This window comes from Microcaecilia unicolor, chromosome 4 (genome assembly GCF_901765095.1).
Source record: "Microcaecilia unicolor chromosome 4, aMicUni1.1, whole genome shotgun sequence".
Classification (NCBI taxonomy): Eukaryota; Metazoa; Chordata; class Amphibia; order Gymnophiona; family Siphonopidae; genus Microcaecilia; species Microcaecilia unicolor.
Window position 1 is genome coordinate 336,308,705 of NC_044034.1, and position 24,082 is coordinate 336,332,786.

Below are 24,082 nucleotides of genomic sequence, written 5' to 3' on the forward strand. Positions count from 1 at the left end.
TATCTAAGCAGGCATCAAATCGACCCAGTGGAGTGGGAACTGGCAGACGAAGTGTGTATTCAGATCTCTGCCAAGTGGGGGACGCCCGTAGTGGATCTTATGGCCTCAAGCGCAAAGTCCCGTGCTTTTCCAGCAGACGGCGAGATCCTCGCTCGGCGGGGTTGGATGCCTTGGCTCAACCCTGGCCTCACAGCCTCCTGTATATGTTCCCTCCGTGGCCCTTGTTAGGGCGAGTAGTCCTGTGGATTTGGCTACATCAAGGAGAGGTGGTTCTCATTGCCCCGAATTGGCCCAGGAGGCCGTGGTATGCGGACCTCCGGCGGATGTTGGTAGAGGCGCCCCTTCCTTTGCCTCTGCTACCGAATCTGTTTGTCACAGGGACCGGTGACCATGGAGGACGGCTGCCACTTTGGTCTTACGGCATGTCTATTAAGAGGGTGCAATTGAGAGACAAGGGTTATTCCAGTAAAGTCATTTCCACTCTCCTACAGGCCCGCAAGCATTCCACTTCTGTGGCTTATGCCAGGATTTGGCGCCAATTTGAGGCTTGGTGTGCTGCTAAAGCGATTACACCTATGCGGGCTTCTGTCTCGCCGATACTTGGACTTTTTGCAGGATGGTTTACAAAAAGGCCTTGCATATAATTCCCTGCGTGTTCAAGTGGCAGCCTTTACATGTTTTTGAGGGAAGGTCGCTGGCCTCTCCCTGGCTGCTTATCCAGATGTGGCACGGTTTTTTAGAGGGGTGCTTCAGCTCCATCCTCCCGTGCGGGCTCCGTGTCCGGCCTGGAACCTGGGGTTAGTTTTAAAGGACCTTCAGTGTTCGCCCTTCGAGCCGCTAAGGCGAGCTTCAGAGAAGGATGTGACCTTAAAGATGGTCTTTTTTTGGTGGCCATTACTTCGGCGAGACGGGTGTCTGAGCTCCAGGCGCTGTCCTGTCGAGACCCTTTTCTGCAATTCTCAGAGTCCAGAGTTATGGTACGTACGGTGCCTTCCTTCCTGCCTAAGGTGGTTTCAGCGTTTCCCTAAACCAGCCTATTTTCCTGCCTTTTCCAGAGAGGAGTTTCCGGAAGCCTTTGGGCAATTGCACCTCCTAGATGTGCGAAGGGCTCTGTTGCAGTATCTGTGCATGTCAAATGCTTTTAGGACCTCTGATCATCTTTTTGTCCTGTTATCAGGTTCGCACAGAGGGTCTCCAGCGTCTAAAGCCACTGTAGCCCATTGGCTCAAGGAAGCTATTTTTTCAGCCTATCTGCTGTCTGGCTGGCCTCCACCTGAAGCCTTCAAGGCACATTCCACAAGAGCGATTTCCTCTTCTTTTTTTATACTTCATTTCACATTTATATTAATAACAGAGCATAAATGTATGGCAATATCAGAAATATATGGCATTACAAAATACCTCATAAGGATAAGGAAAAATAAATTTTTCATTTTGTCCACAATCAAATGAATCGAGCTAAGAAATCCTAAGGAAATATTACTTAATTATTAAACTAGCAGACGGGAAAGCAAACCGTCCACAGCCAATTTAACAGCACTCTCCAAAACTATGGGGCCATTCCTAATGGCGGTACAACTTTTTTCTTTTGATTCAATAAATTCGAGTAATTTTTTTGGATAAAAAAAAGGTAATTAACCAATTAAGAGAGATACAACATGACAAGGAAATTTTAAAATGAAGAAACCACCTAACCTCAAAACTCTAGGTTTATAAGTTAGGAGTTCCTTCTTTTTCTTTTGAGTGGTACGCGCTAAATCCGGAAAAACTTGTATTTTTTGTCCCCAAAATAACTCATTAACATGTCTAAAGTAAGACCTTAAGATATTGTTACGATCATATTCAAGCTTGTCCATTCAGAGATGAATTCAAAAGACTACAGAAATTCAGTTAAGTTTAAGTCTTTAGATGTAGCTGGTTGATTTTTATCTTTAGGTAAACCAGATATACCCGTTATATATTGTATCCGTGTTATAGGGGGGTAAGCCTCCTCTGGCATCCCCAAAACATCTTAAAAATATTTCTTAAGCATATCAAGGGTATTAAAGGAGATTTCGGAAAGTTAAGGAATCTTAAAGTTATTTCTTCGTACATTTTCTAAAAATTCCATCTTTCTTTCCTGAATTTCTCGTTCTTTGATTAAAGCTTCTGGTGTATTTTGAAGTTTAGCAATATCTCCTTCTGTTTTCAGGTTCTTAACACTCTGTTCTTGAAGTTGAGTATTCAGTATCTGATTAGATTTTTTTAAATTCGTTATTTCATTCTTGAAAGAAGCATTCATCAAAAGTAATGTACTGTTCACGCCCTGGATGGTGTCCCATAGTGAATCCATAGTCGCCACATTTGGTCTTATTAATCCTCCGATACTCACAGTTTGGATCTCCGGGATATTATGCATGGTTCCCTGAGGGGGTTCCTGCAACGATGACTCTTTGCCCGGGGTTGATGTAGTCATGGGGCCTCCTTCTACCAGCGCCGAGGCTCTAGGCAACTCCAAGGCCTCCAGACGCTGTTCTCCCATGACTAACGAATCGCTTCTGGGTTGCGGAGGTACGGTGAGAGACGGGAGGGGCTAAGTGTCGTTCCCTCAGTGCTGCGTTCGGCACTAGATGGTGCTGAACCAAAGTGGACATCTGCTCTCCAGGGACTCCAGTCCGAAAGCCCTGCAAAGTCGTCTGGCGAAGGACAGGAGTTGACAGCGGTACCTTAGAGGTAGTAACTGCTGTTTTCCCTTTTCTTTTCCCCATCTCAAGTCGGGAAAAATAGTCGCCCATCAGTTCGCTTGTTGAGTGTTCAGGAGCTTGGAGTCCCGACATCTGCTCTTGACGCCATCTTGATCCTCTGATCGCGCTTTCCTCCTCTTGGGCTGAAACTGGAGCACACTCTCTTCAAGAGATATGCAGTGCAGCGACATGGGCTTCTAAGCGCTCTTTTGCCCGACATTACAGGCTGGATGTGGCTGCCAGGAGAGACGCGCATTTTGGAGCACAAGTGCTGGCGCGTGGTGGGGCTTGTTCCCACCCTATCTAGGGATTGCTTTGATACCTCCCATTCGTAATGCATTCATCTGCTTGATGACAAGGAAGGGAAAATTAGGTTCTTACCTTGGTAATTTTCTTTCCTTTAGTCATAGCAGATGAATCCACGAGCCCTCCTTCAGTGATGTTCAGTTTTTTTTTTCCTGTAGATATGTTCCCTCATTGGGAGATGTTGGAAAACAGTCTTCAGGATTTCTGTTCTGTTATAGGAGGTTGAGTTCGTCCCTCCTTTGTGTTGTTGCGCCTGTTCTGGGGCGTTCATCCGCTGTGATGAAAGTTCATGTTATACTACTTTGCGGTGAACACTGCTTTGGAAGCTTCAAATACTGAAGAGGCAGGTGGAGCTAGCTGGCCATGAGGCACTATGGTTTTTCAGTGCTCTCTATCTCCTCCTGCTGGTTGATGGACACAACCCATCCGTAATGGATTCATCTGCTATGACTAAAGGAAAGAAAATTACCAAGGTAAGAACCTAATTTTCCCTTTATTTTGAAGCTGAAATTGGTAAAATTTTTACCAACACTTGACTCCACACAAAATTGCTTCAGACTCTACAACCCTGTACAGAATATTTCTGTACTCCAAGGAAATATCCGTAATCCCTTGCCATAAAGCATCTAACATCTCTGCTCGCCCCAAAGACCCCTCGTTGCTACTGTGAGATTGCATAACCATTGTGGTTCAGTTGTATTTGATGAGAGTTTAGTAAATGGGAAATTGAATTGAAATTTTTTTTTAAAGAAAAGTAAAATTACTAATATAGGTAAAATAAAATGAGCTATGTATTTGGCATATTTTCTAGATATTAGGGACCATGACCTTACAGTGTTGTAATTTATATACAGCTCCATGATCACCCCCATGTCTTCCCCCCCACCCCTCCCCATTATTTTTCTGTTTCTAGGTACAGGTACATTTGGGCGAGTTAATTTGGTAAAGGAAAAAGCTACGGAGCATTACTATGCACTGAAAATAATGAGCATTCCTGATGTCATTCGACTAAAACAAGAACAGCATGTACATAATGAAAAAGCAGTCTTGGAAGAGATTGATCATCCTTTTTTAATCAAATTGTAAGTTGTGCTTATTCCTTTTATTTTCTCTTCTAATTTTCCATGGATTTTGCAAGTTGACTCTAAGTGAAAACCAAAACTGGCAAATACAAAAAATAATCTTTAGCTAGTAAAGAATAATGCTATATAGAAGACAAAATATTAAATTAAGTTCTTTAATTTTTCCAAAATAGTTCAATAAAACCACATCTTAACCCTCCATTGCCCCAGGTACAAACTTGCCTCCTAGAGACAAAAAGTACCTGCCCATCATATACGTAAACCACTTTTGTTGTACCCACAGAAAGGTGGTATATGAAATCTGTGACCCTTTACTCCTTTTATATAGGCAACGATGTGTGCCCTTTGGAGAATAACCCCCAGAAATTCAGTTCCTTGGCATTTGCAGCAGATGAATCCTGAAACTGGTTGGTTGTATCCATCTACCAGCAGGTGGAGAGAGAGAATACGGAACTGATGGCGGTGATACCGGATTGACCATCCCCTCAATCAGTCAGTATATCTCTATCACCAGCAGGTGTTGGATGGCTTCTTTCCAGCTCCTGGATTTGTTGAGTAGGGGGGTTGGAACTCCTGAGCTGGCAAAATATGGCAGCGGAAACAGTTAACTGCTGTTTGGGGGCATACTTGGTGGTCCAGGTCCCTTCCTCACCCTGAGAGTCCCCCTCTTCCAGTCTAATTTGTACCTTGGATTGCCTGGCTTTCCTACAGCCACACACGCAGATCTCCCAGGGAGTTTTGCACTGCAAAATATGGCAGCAGAAACAGTTAGCCGCTGTTCCTGCTGTGGGAAGAGGCGATTGGTGCCAGGGTTTTGTAGTATGGGCAGTGCGGAGGCCTTGGTGGAGGACGGTGCTTCTCTATCTCCTGACACGCTGGTTTTGTGCGCAGAAGCACTCCTTTGGGCCTGTTCCGGGTATGACTGTAGGGCTGGATCTCTCTCTGGAGAAGTTTTTCCTCCTGTCTTTGTGTTACTTTTGCACCAGGCCTATTTATTGAAGCAGGCTTTACCCCAGTCTCAGCCAGCTCCTATTCTAGGGGGTCCAGGGCAACTTCCACAGCCTTCTGCTGAGGACCCCACACAGAGATGAATGGCCTCTATGTCTGAGATGGGGTCCTTGGGGGGGGGGGGGGGGGGGCAGGGCATTTCCTCTCGCTCTCGCTTGTGTTTTCTGGAGACTTGCTGAGACCTTCTGGGCTAGATGAGGTGGAAGAGGATGAACTCCTCCAGGAGGAGCCAGATGATCCCACGGCTATGTGCTTTTTTTCATGGAGAGGAGTTGCTGTCTCTTATTTCTAGTGCTCTGGCAAGTAAAATCCGAAGATGAGCACAAGAAAGCAGTCTGGGCGTTCCTGGTGCATGAAGCCATCCAGGAGCTGATTTCAGCTCAGTGGTCTGACCCTGATAGGGGGCTCATGGTGGCGAAGGTGATGGCTTGGCTTTATCTGGTTGGCGCTGACTATGCTGACAAGTTTTCCCTCCCTAAGGTGGATGCCTTGGTGATAAGTGGTCACCAAAAAGACACTCTCCCTGTAGAGGGAGGGGTAGTGTTGAAGGATATTCAGGATCAGCATCTGGAGACTTCTCTCAAGCCTTCATTTGAGGTGTCTACGTTTGCTCTTTAGGCCTCTATTTGTAGTTCTTACACGCCAGAGCATGCTGTAGCTAGCTACAGTAGGCGCTGGAGTGGGAACAAGATTCTGCCTCTTTGTTGATGACTGCTGTACCCTGTATGGAGTCAGGGTTAGCTGACTCCTTTTATGATTTGGTGTGTGCCTCAGCCAAGCATATGGCTGTGGCGGTTGCTTCCTGACGCTTGTTGTGGCTTCGTCATTGGGCGGCAGATATGGTGTCAAAACAGCACCTCACTTAAGTTGCCCTTTTAGGGTAAACTGTTCGGAGATGATTTAATGAAGATTAAGGATTTGGGGTACTCCAAATCCCATCGGCTCCAAGAGGAAAAGCCTAAGTCCATTTTACGGTCAGGGTCGTTGAGGCCTTGGCTACGAGAAGCTAGGCGGTACCATCTGGGTTGAGCGTTGACTCACTCCAGCGTCCCAGATTTCAGCAGCACTCTTCCTTTCACAGTGAGAAGAGGGCCTCGGGTGCTGCTCCTCGGCAGGGAGCTGCAGGGCACACCTCTCAATGATGGTCGCTGATCCACTTGTTTATGCTTCGGATGGGGGGGGGGGGGGGGGGTCAGCTGACTCTCTTCTACAAAGAGTGGGCCAAAATCACCTTGGACCAGTGGGTCCTGCATATTATCAGAGACAGTTACAGGCTAAAATTCTGCTCTTCCTTATTCTTGGAGTTGTGGTGCACCATGGTATCTAAATGTGTGACAATTGAGGGCACGTAGCAGTCTCTGCTGGACGTGGAGATGGTGGTTCCTGTGTTGTCCTCCCCCTTCGAGGCTCACATGGGGAGGTATTTATTTTGTGGTGCTCCACAAGGGGGCTCCTGCTGTCCCGTTCTCGATCTCAGGAAGGTAAACCAGTTCCTGAAAGTCAGATATTTCCGCATGGAGACCCTGCGGTCTGAGGTGGCAGCAGTTCAGCTGGCAGACTTTCTTACTGCGCTGGACCTCGATTAGGCTTATTTGCATCTCCCTATTTGACCTGCATCAGCGGTACATTCCATTTTGCGGTCCTGGGGCATTGTTTTCAGTTTAGGGCCCTTTTGGCCTCGATAGTGCAACGAGCAGTTTCTCCAAGGTAATGGTTGTAGTAGCAGCGTTTCTGTGGAAGGAAGGGATCAGGGTGCTTCCATACCTCGACAACTGGTTGGTCTGGGCGGAGTAGGAACATAAAAGTCGCTTAGCCACCAACTGGATTATTGTGGTTTTACAGTCTCTGGGCTAGGTGATCAAATTTCCGAAAGTCATAAGTACATAAGTATTGCCATACTGGGACAGACCAAAGGTCCATCAAGCCCAGCATCCTGTTTCCAACAGTGGCCAATTCAGGTCACAAATACCTGGCATGATCCCAAAAAAGTACAAAACATTTTATACTGCTTATCCCCAGAAATAGTAGATTTTCCCCAAGTCCAATTTAATAATTGTCTATGAACTTTTCCTTTAGGAAGGAGTCCAAACCTTTTTTAAACTCTGCTAAGCTAACCACCTTTACCACATTCTCTGGCAATGAATTCCAGAGTTGAATTACACATTGAGTGAAGAAAACTTGTCTCTGATTTGTTTTAAATGTACTACTTTGTAGCTTCATCACATGCCCCCTAGGCCTAGTATTTTTGGAAAGTGTGAACAGATGCTTCACGTTTACCCGTTCAACTCCACTCATTATTTTATAGACTTCTATCATATCTCTCCTCAGCCGCCTTTTCTCCAAGCTGAAGAGCCCTAACTGCTATAGCCTTTCCTCATAGGGAAGTCGTCCCATCCCCTTTATCATTTTCGTCAGCCTTCTCTGCACCTTTTCTAATTCCACTATATCTTTTTTGAGATGCGGTGACCAGAATTGGACACAATATTTGAGGTGCGGTCGCACCATGGAGCGATAAAGGCATTATAATTTCCTTATTTTTGTTTTCCATTCCTTTCCTAATAATACCTATCATTCTATTTGCTTTCTTAGCCGCAGCAGCACACTGAGCAAAGGGTTTCAATGTATCATCAACGACGACACCTAAATCCCTTTCTTGGTCAGTGACTCCTAACGTGGAACCTTGCATGACATAGCTATAATTCGGGTTCCTCTTTCTCCACATACATCACTTTGCACTTGCTCACATTAAATGTCATCTGCCATTTAGACGCCCAGTCTCGTAAGGTTCTCTTGTAATTTTTTACAATCCTCCCTCGATTTAACGACTTTGAATAACTTTGTGTTGTCAGCAAATTTAATTACCTCACTAGTTACTCCCTAGGTCATTTATAAATATGTTAAAAAGCAGAGGTCCCAACACAGACCCCAGGGGAACCCCACTAACTACCCTTCTCCATTGAGAATACTGACCATTTAACCCTACTCTCTGTTTTCTATCTTTTAACCTGTTTTTAATCCACAATAGGACTACCTCCTATGCCATGACTCTTCAATTTCCTCTGGAGTCTTTCATGAGGTACTTTGTCAAACGCCTTCTGAAAATCCAGATACACAGTATCAACTGGCTCACCTTTATCCACATGTTTGTTTACCCCTTCAAAGAAATGTAATAGATTGGTGAGGTATGATTTCCCTTCACTAAATCTATGTTGGCTTTGTCTCATTAATCCATGCTTTTGAATATGCTCTGTAATTTTGTTCTTTATAACAGTCTCTACCATTTTGCCCTGCACCGACGTCAGACTCATCGCTCTATAATTTCCCGGATCTCCTCTGGAACCTTTTATAAAAAATCGGCGTTACATTGGCCACCCTCCAATCTTTTGGTACCACACTCTATTTTAAGGATAAATTACATATTACTAACAATACCTCCGCAAGTTCATTTTTCAGTTCTATCAGTACTCTGGGATGAATACCATCCGGTCCAGGAGGTTTTGCTACTCTTCAATTTGTAGAACTGCCCCATTACATCCTCCAGGTTTATAGAGACTTCGTTAAGTTTCTCCGACTCGTGAGCTTTGAATACCATTTCTGTCACTGGTATTTCTCCTAAATCTTCCTCGGTGAAGACCGAAACAAAGAATTCATTTAATCTCTCTGTTATGGCTTTGTCTTCCCTGATTGCCCCTTTTACCCCTTGGTCATCTAGTGATCCAACCGATTCTTTTGCCTGCTTCCTGCTTTTACTGTGTGATTTTTGCCTCCAACGCAATCTTTTTTTTTTTTCAAAGTCCCTCTTAGCCTTCCTTATCAGCGCTTTGCATTTGACTTGACATTCCTTATGCTGTTTCTTATTATTTTCTGTCTGTTCCTTCTTCCATTTTCTGAAGGATTTTTGTTTAGCTCTGATAGCTTCCTTCAACTCACTTTTTAACCATGCTGACTGTCGTTTGGTCTTCTGTCCTCCTTTTTTTTAATTCATGGAATATATTTGGCCTGGGCTTCCAGGATGGTATTTTTAAATAGCACCAACGCCTCCTGTAAATTTTTGACCCTCGCAGCTGCTTCTCTAAGTTTTTTTTTTTTTTTCTCACCGTTCTTCTCATTTTATTGTAGTCTCCTTTTTTAAAGTTAAACGCTAACGTATTTGATTTCCTATGTATGTATTTATTTTAGTACATTTCTACCCCACATTTACCCACATGAGCAGGCGCAATATGGCTTACAATAAATCAGGATACAAAACAGGACGATGATGGCCCAGAAACAGAAAGTGACAGGAGGGGTAGGAACAGGGGATAACACAGGGTAGATGAGAGGGGTGAAGCGATGGCAAGTGGGAGAGGCTAAGCATTGGAGTTGCCAGTGGAGTAAGCCTTGATGAATAAGAATGTCTTTAAGGACGTCTTGAACAGTTGGTGGTCGGCGAGCTCATTAAGTTGTTTCGATAGGACATTCCAGTATTTCGGACTGATGTGAGGGAAGGATGATGCAAAAAGAGTCTTGAATTTAACATTCCTGCAGGTTGGAAAATGGAGAATGAGGTAGGACCTTGCAGACAATACGGCATTTCTTGATGGTAGATCAATGAGATTAAGCATATAATCTGGAGCTTCACCATACATGATCTTGTGTGTGAGCGAACAGATTTTGTAGGTAATACACTCTGCTGTGGGGAGCCAGTGTAGTTGAAATCGAAGTGGTTGAGCAGGTTCAAAGCGCGATTTCCCCAGTATGAGCCTCGCATCCGTGTTTTGGACTGTCTGAAGCCTTTTCAGTATGTAATCCCTGCATCCAGCATAGATCCCACTGCAGTAGTCTATATGTGACAGGACTAGCCAGTGAACAAGGGTACGGAAAAGCTCTCTTGTTATGAAATGCCTTATACTTACTTCAGAGCTAATATCAAATCCGATCATATTATGATCACTGTTATCAAGGGGCCCCAGCACCATTACCTCCTGCACTAGATCATGCACTCCACTAAGGAGTAGGTGTAGAATGTTTCCTTCTCTCGTCTGCTGCTGTACTGGCTGCTACATAAAGCAGTCCTTGATTTTGTCAAGGAATTTTACCTCCCCAGCATGCCTAATGTTACATTTACCCAGTCAATATCGGGGTAATTGAAATCGCCCATTATTATTGTGTTGCCCAGTTTGTTTGTGTCCCCAATTTCCTTTAACACTTCTGCATCTGTCTGTTCATCCTGACCCGGACGGACGGTAGTACGCTCCTTTCATTATCCTTTTCCCCTTTAATCATGGAATTTCAACCCATCTTGATTCCAAGATGTATTTTGTTTCTTGCAGAATTTTCAATTTTATTTGATTCAAGGCTCTCCTTAACATACAATGCTACCCCTTCACCAATTCGATCCACCCTATCACTACGATATAATTTGTACCTCGGTATGACAGTATCCCACTGGTTATCCTCCTTCCACCAGGTCTCAGAGATGCCCCTTATATCTAATTTTTCATTTAGTGCAATATATTCTAACTCTCCCATCTTATTAGGCTCTTGGCATTCGCATATAGACATTTCAAACTGTTTGTTGTTCCTATTTACATTATGCTCAGTATTTGACAGTATTAATTTGCAATCTTTTGTCTGATTTTTGTTTAAGGACACCTGATCTACTGTGGTCTCAGGATAATACCCTATCTTCCCTGTTTTGGTGATATCTTTGAAAGATACCTTATCCTGAACCATGCGCTTTTGAGCGACTGTCGGTCTTCCCCCCCCCATTTCTAGTTTAAAAGCTGCTCTATTTCCTTTTTAAATGCTGATGCCAGCAGCCTGGTCCCACCCTAGGTAAGGTGGAGCCCATCCTTTCGGAAAACAGGCTGTCCCTTCCCCAGAATGTTGCCCAGTTCATAACAAATCTAAAACCCTCCTCCCTGCACCATTGTCTCATCCACATATTGAGACTCCGGAGCTCTGCCTGTCTTTTGGGCCCTGCACGTGGAACGGGTAGCACTTCAGAAAATGCTACCCTAGAGGTTCTGGATTTGAGCTTTCTACCTAAGAGCCTAAATTTGGCTTCCAGATCCTCTCTCCCACGTTTTCCTATGTTACTGGTACCCACATGTACCAAGGCAGCTGGCTCCTCCCCAGCACTATCTAAAATCCTTCTCTTAAGTAATTATCGGCAAATCCTCTCAACACTGCCTATTTGTCAAATTGTTGAGCAAGCTGTGTTGTATCAGTTGACTGATTTTGTAGAATAATCTAATAGATACTTTTCAATATGGTTTTAGAAGGACACATAGTGTCAAGACTTTTTAAAGGGAAATGGGACTTGATATACTACTACTAGTTGTTATTTCTATAGCTATATCGACTTTCTGTGGTTTTTGCAACTACATTGAAAGCGGTTTACATAGTATATACAGGTACGGTACCCATTGTGGTTATTCATTCATTAGGGTCTTGATCTATGTTCTCACTTTTGTTTTGCCTGGATAGTTTTTTTCCATTTTTAATCATTCTATTTTAATTGGCAGGCTAATATTTAGTTTTTCTTCTACTGTTCTAGCCAGGTTTGTATCTTTTATTTTTACCACACACATAAAGAATCCTTTGAGGGAAGTGCAATATTGTCTTTATGTAGATGAAATTCAGGTTTTTGTTTTAAATTAATTTGATTGTACAGCTTCTGATACTTTAACTAAAGAAGCCACTTATTACAAAAGGAGAAATTAGGGATTATCTGACAATTTTCTTTCCATTAGTTCTTCACACTATTCAAGGATGGGTGAGACTGTTATGCCCATTGACCAGCAGGTGGTGATAGAACTGAGCTGCCACATATATTCCCATTCAGCCAGCCCAGTTCTCCAGGATTTATCTAAAGAAGCAGAAGGACCACCGCCATCAAACCTCCACAACAACTTTAAAGAACCAATCAACCAGAATATCGGGTGGTCTCTGAAGTTCTCGCAGAGAGACAAGAGTATGTACAAGTCTGCAGTGCCTGCACCAGCAACAGAACCACAGGTGGGCTCTTGGAATAGTGTGAAGAACTAATGGAAAGAAAATTATCAGTAAGCCCTAATTTCTCCTTCCATTACTTCCCTCTATTCCAAAAGTAATCCCTGAACAGAATGGGACTCCGGCTCCACCAGCCAGAGAACCGATGTTCTTAATGCCCCCTCTGAACAGGCCATAACATCCACCTGAAAATGCCTTGCAAATGTATGCAACAACAAGCATGTCGCTGCCCTGCAAATATCTGCTGGGCCAACAAGACGGAGACCACCCAGTCAGACGCCAGCTGTGTCTGTAAGAATGAGCATCATTAGAGGGGATTGTGTCCCCTCCAGCAAGGACTTCGAAGTGAGTGTCTGATTCCATTCCAGACGTTGGACTAGCTGATTCAACACGGCGCAGGACTGGGTATTCTTGCCAGAGGGCAGGAGGGCCAAGGTACTCTCTCAGGTGCGCAGTCTGTTATGGCTGCAGAGCCCTAGAGCCTGGGACTACGTTCAGGTGTCGGGCTCTATGGCGACCACTCTAGAGGTGGTACCATGGGCAAGAGCTCACATGCATCCTCTGCAGCACTTACACCAGTGTACCAAGAGTATCTACGACGACTTCAGTGGTTGCTCTGAACAAGGCGCAGTATGAGCTGGTGGCTTCACGATACCAGTTTGCAGCGGGGGATGCCGTTGTAGTTACGAATGCCAGCTTTTCAGTTTGGGGAGCTCATTGTCTACACTGATGTGCGCAGGGGCGTTGGTCTTTGCTAGAAGCAACATGGCCCATTAAGGTGGTGAATGCCTTGCAGGCCTTTCAGAATTTGGAGGTCAAGGCGGTGCGTGTTCTGTTGGACAACAGGACAGAGGTGAAATACATCAATTGGCAAGGCAGCACACAGAGGCGTGGACGGAGAACCATGTTCAGCACATGTTGGTGGCGCACATTGCGGACCTGAACAATGTTCAGGCTGATTCTCAGTCGTCGTCTGGATTTGGCGGAATGGGAGCTGCCAGATGTGGCATTTCTCCAGATCTGCCAGCGGTGGGGAGCACCAGTGATCAACCTGATGGCAATCCAGGCGAATGCCAAGGTGGTCAGATTCTGGGATTGGATGCCCTGCTGTAGCCCTGGCTGGAATCGGGGCTGCTTTGTCTTCCCTCCATGGCCCTAATTAAGGCTGATTCTCCTCCAGATCAGACACCACATGGGCCCAGTCATTCTGGTGGCTCCGGATTGGTACGTGGATTTTTTTCGCCCTCTGGTGCAGGCACCTTCGGCTGCCAGTTTTTCTTGACCTGCTGCGTTAGGGTCTGGTTCTGATGGAAAATCCCTCCTGCTTTGGTCTTATGGGCCTGACTTGTGAGAGGTCGAGATTATGGAAAAAGAGCTATTTGGATGCAGTGATTGCTACTTTGCTTCGGGCTAGGAAACTCTCAACTATGACTGCGTATGCTCAGGTATGGCGTACCTTTTGAGGCATGTGCGCTCCATGCATATTCGCTCTTTCTGGCATCTTGTTTCCCATGTGTTGGCGTTTCTGCAGGATGGGTTGCAGAAGATTGTGGGCTACAACTCTCCGGGTGCAGGTTGTGGCTCTGGCCTGTTACAGGGGGCGTGTCTTAGGTTCTTCCCTGCTAGCTCATCCGGATGTGGCATGTCTTTTGTGGGGGCTCTGCACCTTCGTCTTCCGCTTTGCTATCCATGCCCGGCCTGGAATCTGAATCTGGTGCTTTGAGCTTTTCAGATGGTGCCTTTTGAGCCTTAGCACAGGGATTCAGATAAGATCTTACCCTGAAAGCGGTATTTTTGGTGGCTACAGCCATCAGCACATTCAGTCTCTGAGATCCAGGCGTTGTTGGGTCGAGACCCTTTTCTTTTGTGTACGGTCCCGTCCTTTTTGCCGAAGGTCATACTCCTGCATTTCATCTCAATCAGCCTCTCTTCCTCCCTTTGTTTCGGAGGGAGGATTATCCAGAGGATTTTGCCAAGCTTCGACTTTTGGGTGTTCGGTGGGTTCTTCTCCAATATTTGCAGAAGTCGAAGGACTTCCGATGTTTGCAGTCTTTTCTTTATTTATAATTTTTAACAATCATAATACACATATGAATGAAAATTCACAAATCAGAAAAATCTACTATCAGGGAAAAAAAAAATTTACAGTCAATTATTCAATATTTTCTACTATCGACCACCATATAGGTAATTGATCCAAGAAAAGAAATATCATACTTAATAATTAAGCAACAAAGAAATAATCAAAATCAAAAAGAGGAGACCTACAGGGATGTTGTAGAGAAGTCCCACCTCCAGTCAGGTAGCCCCTGTGCTACCTTGGAGGAGGGAGGTCTCCTAGAAGGAGAGCATCACCCTGGTGAAGTAGGAAGTACTCCTGTAGCCAGGACCTGCCCACCAGAGGATGTACTATCCTTTCGCACCGAGGATATATCTCCAAATATTGCCCGGGAGGGAAAGGTTAGGACAGCTGTTGTACTTGGTGATTCGATCATTAGGCATATAGATAGCTGGGTGGCTGGTGGACGTGAGGATCGCCTGGTGACTTGCCTGCCTGGTGCGAAGGTGGCGGACCTCACGCGTCACCTAGATAGGATTTTATATAGTGCTGGGGAGGAGACGGCTGTCTTGGTACATGTGGGTACTAATGACATAGGAAAATGTGGGAGAGAGGTTCTGGAAGCAAAATTTAGGCTCTTAGGTAGAAAGCTGAAATCCAGATCCTCCAGGGTAGCATTTTCTGTAATGCTACCTGTGCCACGCGTAGGGCCCAAGAGACAGGCAGAGCTCCAGAGTCTCAATGCGTGGATGAGACGATGGTGCAGGGAGGAGGGCTTTAGATTTGTTAGGAACTGGGCAACATTCTGGGGAAGGGGGAGCCTATTCCGAAAGGATGGGCTCCATCTTAACCAGAGTGGGACCAGGCTGCTGGCATCGGCGTTTAAGAAGGAGATAGAGCAGCTTTTAAACTAGAAATGGGGGGAAGGCCGACAGTCGCTCAAAAGAGCATGGTTCGGGATAAGGTATCTTTCAAAGATATCACCATAACAGGGAAGATAGAGTATCCTGATAGTGAGGTTGCAAAAGAGATTGTAGTAGATCGGGTATCCTTAAATAACAATAAAAATCAGACAAAAGATTGCCAATTAATACTGTCAAGTACTAAGCATGATGTACTTAGGAACAACAAACATAGTTTGAAATGTCTATATGCGAATGCCAGGAGCCTAAGAAATAAGATGGGGGAGTTAGAATATATTGCACTAAATGAAAAATTAGATATAATAGGCATCTCTGAGACCTGGTGGAAGGAGGATAACCAGTGGGACACTGTCATACCGGGGTACAAATTATATCGTAGTGATAGGGTGAATCGGATTGGTGGAGGGGTAGCATTGTATATTAACGAGAGCCTTGAATCAAATAGATTGAAAATTCTGCAGGAAACAAAACACTCCTTGGAATCACTGTGGATTGAAATTCCATGTGCAAAGGGGAAAAGGATAGTGATAGGAGTGTACTACCGTCCGCCTGGCCAGGACGAACAGACGGATGCGGAAATGTTAAAGGAAATCAGGGACGCAAACAAACTGGGCAACACAATAATAATGGGGGATTTCAATTACCCGCATATAGACTGGGTTAATGTAACATCTGTACACGCAAGGGACATAAGATTTCTTGACGAAATCAAGGACAGCTTCATGGAACAGCTAGTTCAGGAGCCGACAAGAGAAGGAAAAATACTAGACTTAGTCCTTAGTGGTGCTCATGATCTAGTGCAGGGGGTAACGGTACGAGGGCCGCTTGATAACAGTGATCATAATATGATCGGTTTTGATATTGGCATTGAAGGAAGTGAAACTAGGAAATCAAGTACGCTAGCGTTTAACTATAGAAAAGGTGATTACGACAAAATGAGAAAAATGGTGAAAAAAAGACTGAAAGGAGCAGCTCGCAGAGTAAAAAAACTTGCGTCAGGCGTGGATGCTGTTTAAAAACACCATCCTGGAGGTTCAGGACAAATATATTCCACGTATTAGAAAAAAGAGAAAAAAGACTAAACGTCAGCCGGCGTGGCTAAACAGTAAGATAAAGGAAGTCATTAGAGCCAAAAAACAATCCTTCAGAAAGTGGAGAAGAGAACCAACTGAAAGTAACAGGATAGATCATAAGGAATGCCAAGCCAAATGCAAAGCGGAGATAAGGAGGGCAAAAAAGGACTTTGAGAAGAAATTAGCGTTGGAAGCAAAAATACATAGTAAAAATTTTTTTAGATACATTAAAAGCAGGAAACTGGCCAAAGAGTCGGTTGGGCCGCTGGACGAAAATGGTGTTAAAGGGGCGATCAGGGAGGACAAAGCCGTAGCGGAGAAATTAAATGAATTCTTTGCTTCGGTCTTCACCGAGGAGGATTTGGGGGGGACACCGGTGCCGGAAAGAATATTTGAAGCGGGGGAGTCGGAGAAACTAAACGAATTCTCTGTAACCTTGGAGGATGTAATGGGTCAGTTCAGCAAGCTGAAGAGTAGTAAATCACCGGGACCTGATGGTATTCATCCCAGAGTATTAATAGAACTAAAAAATGAACTTGCGGAGCTACTGTTAGAAATATGCAATCTGTCCCTAAAATCGAGTGTAGTACCGGAAGACTGGAGGGTAGCCAATGTTACTCCGATTTTTAAGAAGGGTTCCAGAGGAGATCCGGGAAATTATAGACCAGTGAGTCTGACGTCGGTGCTGGGCAAGATGGTGGAGGCTATTATTAAGAATAAAATTGCAGAGCATATACAAAAACATGGACTGATGAGACAAAGTCAGCACGGATTTAGTGAAGGGAAGTCTTGCCTCACCAATCTAATGCATTTTTTTGAGGGGGTAAGCAAACATGTGGACAATGGGGAGCCGGTTGATATTGTATATCTGGATTTTCAGAAGGCGTTTGACAAAGTGCCGCACGAAAGACTCCTGAAGAAATTGCAGAGTCATGGAATCGGAGGTAGGGTATTATTATGGATTAAGAACTGGTTGAAAGATAGGAAGCAGAGAGTAGGATTGCGTGGCCAGTATTCTCAGTGGAGGAGGGTAGTTAGTGGGGTCCCGCAGGGGTCTGTGCTGGGTCCGTTGCTTTTTAATGTATTTATAAATGACCTAGAGATGGGAATAACTAGTGAGGTAATTAAATTCGCCGATGACACAAAATTATTCAGGGTCGTCAAGTCGCAGGAGGAATGTGAACGATTACAGGAGGACCTTGCGAGACTGGGAGATTGGGCGTGCAAGTGGCAGATGAAGTTCAATGTTGACAAGTGCAAAGTGATGCATGTGGGTAAGAGGAACCCGAATTATAGCTACGTCTTGCAAGGTTCCGCGTTAGGAGTTACGGATCAAGAAAGGGATCTGGGTGTCGTTGTCGATGATACGCTGAAACCTTCTGCTCAGTGTGCTGCTGCGGCTAGGAAAGCGAATAGAATGTTGGGTGTTATTAGGAAGGGTATGGAGTCCAGGTGTGCGGATGTTATAATGCCGTTGTATCGCTCCATGGTGCGACCGCACCTGGAGTATTGTGTTCAGTACTGGTCTCCGTATCTCAAAAAAGATATAGTAGAATTGGAAAAGGTACAGCGAAGGGCGACGAAAATGATAGTGGGGATGGGACGACTTTCCTATGAAGAGAGGCTGAGAAGGCTAGGGCTTTTTAGCTTGGAGAAGAGACGGCTGAGGGGAGATATGATAGAAGTGTATAAAATAATGAGTGGAATGGATCGGGTGGATGTGAAGCGACTGTTCACGCTATCCAAAAATACTAGGACTAGAGGGCATGAGTTGAAGCTACAGTGTGGTAAATTTAAAACGAATCGGAGAAAATTTTTCTTCACCCAACGTGTAATTAGACTCTGGAATTCGTTGCCGGAGAACGTGGTACGGGCGGTTAGCTTGACGGAGTTTAAAAAGGGGTTAGATAGATTCCTAAAGGACAAGTCCATAGACCGCTATTAAATGGACTTGGAAAAATTCCGCATTTTTAGGTATAACTTGTCTGGAATGTTTTTACGTTTGGGGAGCGTGCCAGGTGCCCTTGACCTGGATTGGCCACTGTCGGTGACAGGATGCTGGGCTAGATGGACCTTTGGTCTTTCCCAGTATGGCATGTACTTATGTACTTATGTACTAAGTAGCTTAATTCCCTAGTGGTTCACTCAAGCCTGCCATACAGTGTTATATATGTGACTAAACCTGTACATTGACCTCCTCTCTGTTTATAAGAAAATCCTCTAACTGCTTAGGGTCAAAGAATTGATATTGTTTAGACTGAAATTTAATTCTACATATGCAGGGAAATCTCAATAGAAAATCAGCACCAATTGCCTGTGCCCTTGGTCGTAACAACAAGAACATCCTACGTCTCTTTTGAGTCTCCCTGGACAAGTCCGGAAAAACTCTAACTTTTGAACCTAGAAACAGAGAATCCAAATGTCTTAGAGAAAGTTTGAGTACTGCGTCCCTATCTATTTCCAACGCAAAGGTTACCAGCAAAGTTGTTCTCTGTGTAATAACCTCAAGAGAAGACTCAAGGAATGAAGTGAGATTCATTGCTCCTTGTCCTTGTAAATTTTCTGATGGCTTACCACCAGCTTGAAGATAATAAGCTCTAGTTATAGGTGGCAATGAATTCTCTGACATTCCCAGAGTCTCTATTAGGTATTTTTTAACCATTTGAATTGGGAGAATCAAAGGGGACCAAGGAAAATTTATAAACAGTAAAGTTAGTCTCATTGATTGATTTTTTCTAAATATTCCAAGCGTCTTTGGGTAAAGCACTTGTCTATAACTAACGTCTGTTCCACAAGTTCAAGCTTTTCAGTTTTTTCAGACAGTCTTTTAACCATTTGGGTTCCCCCCCCCCCTTTTTTTTTTTTGATCCCTTTTTTTAGTGCTATTAAGTCATTTTGATTTGGCCATGGCTGTTTTTCCTTTCATGTCATCCAAAGTTCTCAGTAGCTTTAAGTGCTGCACTCGTGCAACAGGACCATCTCTGGCAAGGACACCCATTCTTGGTGTGTACAGTGTTTGGGGCCTGATCATACCCCTGCAAATTGTATTCTGTCTTCATATGAAGAAAACACAGTTGGCCAAATATGTTCAGAGAGAACAGATTTTTGGAACTAGGTCCAAAGCCGCAACGTCTGGGTCTGTGCCAGTATTGCATCAGGTGTGTTGGTTCATATGGCTGCAAGACCCTTGCACACTGGGAGTGACTATCAGTGTTGGACCTGATCCCGAGGCGACGAGAAGACTCGCATGTCGTCCTCTTCGGCACTAGGGAGCATCGATGCCAAGCATCGGAAGAAGCATAGGCATCGATCCCCCTCGGCATATGGTTCCGGGAGCTCCAGGGCACAGAGAATTTCACTGGTCCCTGAGAAGTGTTGGGAGGACCGCTCCTCCATACAGGAGTTGCTAATGCATGGGTCTTTACTTAGCCAGGACTAGACACCCTCTTTGACACCACATATTTGCAGCCTGCTTCTACACCTGCACCCCAGCCTGTCCCAGTGTCAGCCCTTGAGCGCCTCTGGGCCTTGCTTCCTGAACTTTTGGCAGGGTTCTTGAAGTGTGCACTAGTGTCTGGGGTGCTTGTGCCAGCCAGGCGTTGTTACAGTCCCACATGGCCATCGGCCTGTGGTGAGGTCACCAACGCTTGCAGTTTCGGCATAGACTGCTACCCATGTTGGCACACCCTCAACGTCGATGGAGGAAACTTGCAGTTGAGTTGAGGCTGGAGGCGACACTTTGATAGCCCTCTTGGCATCATGGTACCTCTGTCGTGGCGGGCTCTTTCTCGGTTCTCCTATGAAGAAATCTTGGGTCACACTGATGAGGAGCGCTCATGGGACTCTGATTAGGATCCACGGTACTTCTCGGAGGAGGATCCTATGGCATCCCATCTGATCCCTTCCCTCTACAGGAAGGGAGGAAGTCTCCATCTTAGAGCCTTTCTTTCTCCTCGTTTGTAAAGGAGATGGTGGCTGCCATCTCAGTTCCTTTGGAAGTGAAGGACGAGCCCAGGGCTAAGATGTTCTGGGCAACAGCTTTCCTTCTAGAGAGACTGTGACTGTTCCGCTTCACGAGATCTTATGGGACATTCAGGTGAAGAACTGGGAGTCTCCTCTCCTCCCCAAGAAGATCAACACCATGCACTGGATTCAGTCTTCCCCTGGGTTTGATAGGTTCCAGTTGCCTCATCGTTCCTTAGTGATAGAATCTGTGCTCAAAACTGCCAGTAGTTCTAGGGGCTATGCTTTGGCACCCCCTGGCAGAGAAACTAGAACGTGGATTCTTTTGGGTGGAAGATGCATCAGGTCTTCATGCTCATCTCCCATATCCAGTTATATCAGCTCTACACAAGCCTGTATTTGCGGTCCATGGTACACAGTATGTCTGATTTAGCATACTCTCTCCCACCAGAGCAGACTGAATCTGTTCACCAGCTGGTCAAGCAGCAGAAGGCGTGTTGTAAGTTCTTGGCCAGTGGTGGCCCCGACACTGTTGATATGGTTTCTATGGCATCTTTATGATCTCTGACTAGAGTATAATGATGTGCAGACTCTCATGGCTGAGTGTCTCTGACTTGGGCCTGGCAGTCCAGCAGAGATTGGTGGATGCCACATGCCGGGAGCATCATCTTTTTGGAGAGAAGGTAGAGGTCATCGCTGACCTCATCAAGGAGCATACAGATGCCATAGATTTTCTCACCAGGCGCCTTCTGCATCTGCCTCCTCCTTTAGGAGGTTTTTTGGCAAGTCAAGGAGTACTTATTACTCACAGAGGCGTAGGTACATCTTGCCAGCCTTATTGGCTCAGCCCCAGCATGCTCATTCTCAACAGCGTACGCCCAAGGCCCAGACTGCTCCCCATTCAGGCTGTCCACCGGCTGTCACGATACCAGGCTTCCAACAAACGGTCGCGAACTCTGGAACAACGTGAGTCCTTGGCCTATTGTCGTCGAACGGCAGCAGGAGGCAAACCTTCCAAGCAGGACTGGACTAACAAGCTTGGTTTGGCTGGAACCAGTTGCTGGGACTGATTTGGCTTAGCAGGAACAGGATTCAAGATGCTGGAACAAGGTTCAGGATACTCGAACAAGCTGGACGGGAACAGGATTCAGGATGCTGGAACAAACGTGGCAGGAACAGGAGCTGAAAGCAAACAAAGCAGAGACTAGCAGGGGGTGAGCTTTTGACCAGCTCCAGCAGAACATAGCCACTGTAAGTGACTATCCTGGACAGCTGGCTGGTCGAGGGGAGGCTTAAGTTTTACCAAGAAAGGTGGCCCCTTGTAACCTCTGAACAGTGGGTTCTTCAAATAATCCATCTAGGTTACGCCCTACATTGGCTTGAGAGACAACCACATTGCCCACTGAGAGCACATCGCTTCTGCTGTCATCACAAGCAGGTACTTGCAGAGGAACTCTCCACCCTTCTCAAGGCTCATGTGATTGAACCCATTCCACCAGGGGAAGAAGGGAAGGGATACTATTACAGGTACTTCCTTGTATAAAAGAGAAAAGGGGGGGGGGGGGGGGGGGGACGCATTTCAGCCTAGACCTGAGGGGCCTGAACAAGTTCCTGGTTAAAGAAAAGTTCAGATGGTATCCCTGGGCACCCTGCTTCCCATGCTTCAGGAAAAACAATAGTTATGCTGGGGGCATGTCACTTCCAGTTTTGCACGTTGCCTTTTGGCTTGTCGCTCCCAGGGTTTTCACCAAGTGTCTTGCAGTAGTCAGGGCATCGCTGTTGACAAAGCCCTCTATCATATATCCACCTGCATTATGGGACCTCGATGTTGTTCTCACCTAGCTGATGAAAGCTTCTTTTGAGCCATTAGATTCCTGTCATCTGAAGTACTTGACCTGAAAGGTCATATTTTTGGTGGTTGTTACTTCAGCTTGCAGGGTCAGTGAGCTTTAGGCCTTAGTGGAGGATGTACCTTATAAGTTTCATCATAACAGAATAGTCCTTTGCATGCATCCTAAGTTCCTACCTAAGGTTGGCATGGCAGCCCCCATGGAAGGGGTGAAGCGCTGCTCCTCTTGTGGTATTGTGGTTCAGGTTCTTGAAGGAGAGCATATGGTTGGAAACATTTCATAGTAGGCTGTGTTTCACTATGCAGAGACTAACCCCACCTCCTGCTGAGAAAAGATTGCTTCTTACTGATTCAGCCACATTCCCTATCAAAAACTGTTCTCTAGGAGGGGCCAGAGAATGTGATTTGAGCAGACTGGATGGACTGTTCACGTTATCTGCCATTATTTACTATGTTACAGCTCTATAGAAAACATCACAAACCTGAAAAATAGAGGGTCCAAAGTCTCACTACAGTGTATCTGCTGGAGAGGCAGTGGCTAAGAAAGCAAATAGAATGTTGGGTATTATTAGGAAAGGAATGGAAAACAAAAATGAGGACGATGCTTTTGTATCGCTCCATGGTGTGACTGCACCTTGAATGTTATGTTCAATTCGGGTCACCGCATCTCAAAAAAAAGATATAGTGGAATTAGAAAAGGTATAGAGAAGGGCGATGAAAATGATAAAGGGGATGGGACAACTTCCCTGTGAGGTAAGGCAAAAGCGGCTAGGGCTCTTCAACTTGGAGAAAAGACGGCTGAGGGGAGATATGATAGAGGTCTATAAAATAATGAGTGGAGTGGAACAGGTAGACTTGAATTGCATGTTTACTCTTTCCAAAAATATTAGGACTGGGGGCACACAATGAAGCTCCAAAGTAGTAAATTTAAAACGAATCGGAGAAAATATTTCTTTACTCAACATGTAATTAAACTCTGGAATTCGTTGCCAGAGAATGTAGTAAAAGCGGTTAGCTTAGTGGGATTTAAGGTTTGGATAGCTTCCTAAAAGAGAAGTCCACAGACCATTATTAAAATGGACTTTGGGAAAATCCACTGCTTATTTCTAGAATACGCAGCATAAAATGTATTGTACTTTTTTGGGATCTTGCCAGGTACTTGTGACCTGGATTTACCACTGTTGGAAACAGGATACTGGGCTTGATGAACCTTCGGTCTGTCCCAATATGGCAATACTTACGTACTTTATGTGGGATGGTAGATCTCACACTATGTCCTTTTTTTCTTCTGCTACCATTCTTACTTTACTTTTCTTTCTCTGTTTTCTCCGCTTGTGCCACTTCTGAGACTCCCCTCTACAGGGTTGTACATAAACATGTTGAATAGCCACATAAGTTTCAGAGGTGGCATGAGAGGGCACTGTCCACTGTAAGGCCATAATATTTATTTTATTTATTTATTTTATCTGAATAAACCCCCACTGAGGCACATTGCATTCATGCAAAGACTGCAGCATTCTTCTTCACAGGGAACAATTTCTCCAAAAGGGTTATTTTTTGCACATACCATGACAGTAATGAACTTCACTCTTTAAGCCAGGTTATATGGATCATGATCTCAGTCTCTCAAATTTTATTGCTGATGCTCACAGTAATACTTGCATTGTGCCAAAGAGAGCTTCTTTCTGGAGTTCATAAGATGTAATATGTATCGACAATGTATGCTTGGAAATTCTTTTTGATCAAGCCTGTGGCATCCAAAGCAGTAGGAAATATTTGTCTTTCTGCCACGTTTTCTTGGTCTTGTCTGCATTTCTTGGTATTTTTGAGAATCTCCTCTCTTTCCACACAATTCAGAGCAATTGCTTGGGACTGACACCTCTAATCAGTGTTGCTCTGGTATGTTTTTCTTTTACCACTATCTGGTTTTCTGGCATCCAGCTTTTTTATTAGTTGGGATGGGATATCCCAGGTGATAATCTCTTCATTTTACACAGTTCTTTTAGGGTCATGATCTCAATGCTTTTCTGGTACTCTGATGTTGTAATTCTTACAGAGTTTCCAATGAATGAGACATGCCTTTCTGTATAGATCTTTGCA

The 24,082-nt window shown here is 44.9% G+C and overlaps 1 protein-coding gene across 3 annotated transcripts in view; it reads left to right on the plus strand.

Moving 5' to 3' along the window:
• PRKX (protein kinase X-linked) overlaps positions 1-24,082 on the plus strand; it is a 135,769-nt gene that overhangs the window by 33,416 nt on the left and 78,271 nt on the right. For all 3 annotated transcript variants that reach the window (XM_030202077.1, XM_030202076.1, XM_030202078.1), the window contains exon 2: positions 3,943-4,111. In XM_030202077.1, the coding sequence (XP_030057937.1) occupies positions 3,943-4,111 (169 nt within the window). The remainder of the gene's footprint in view (positions 1-3,942; positions 4,112-24,082) is intronic.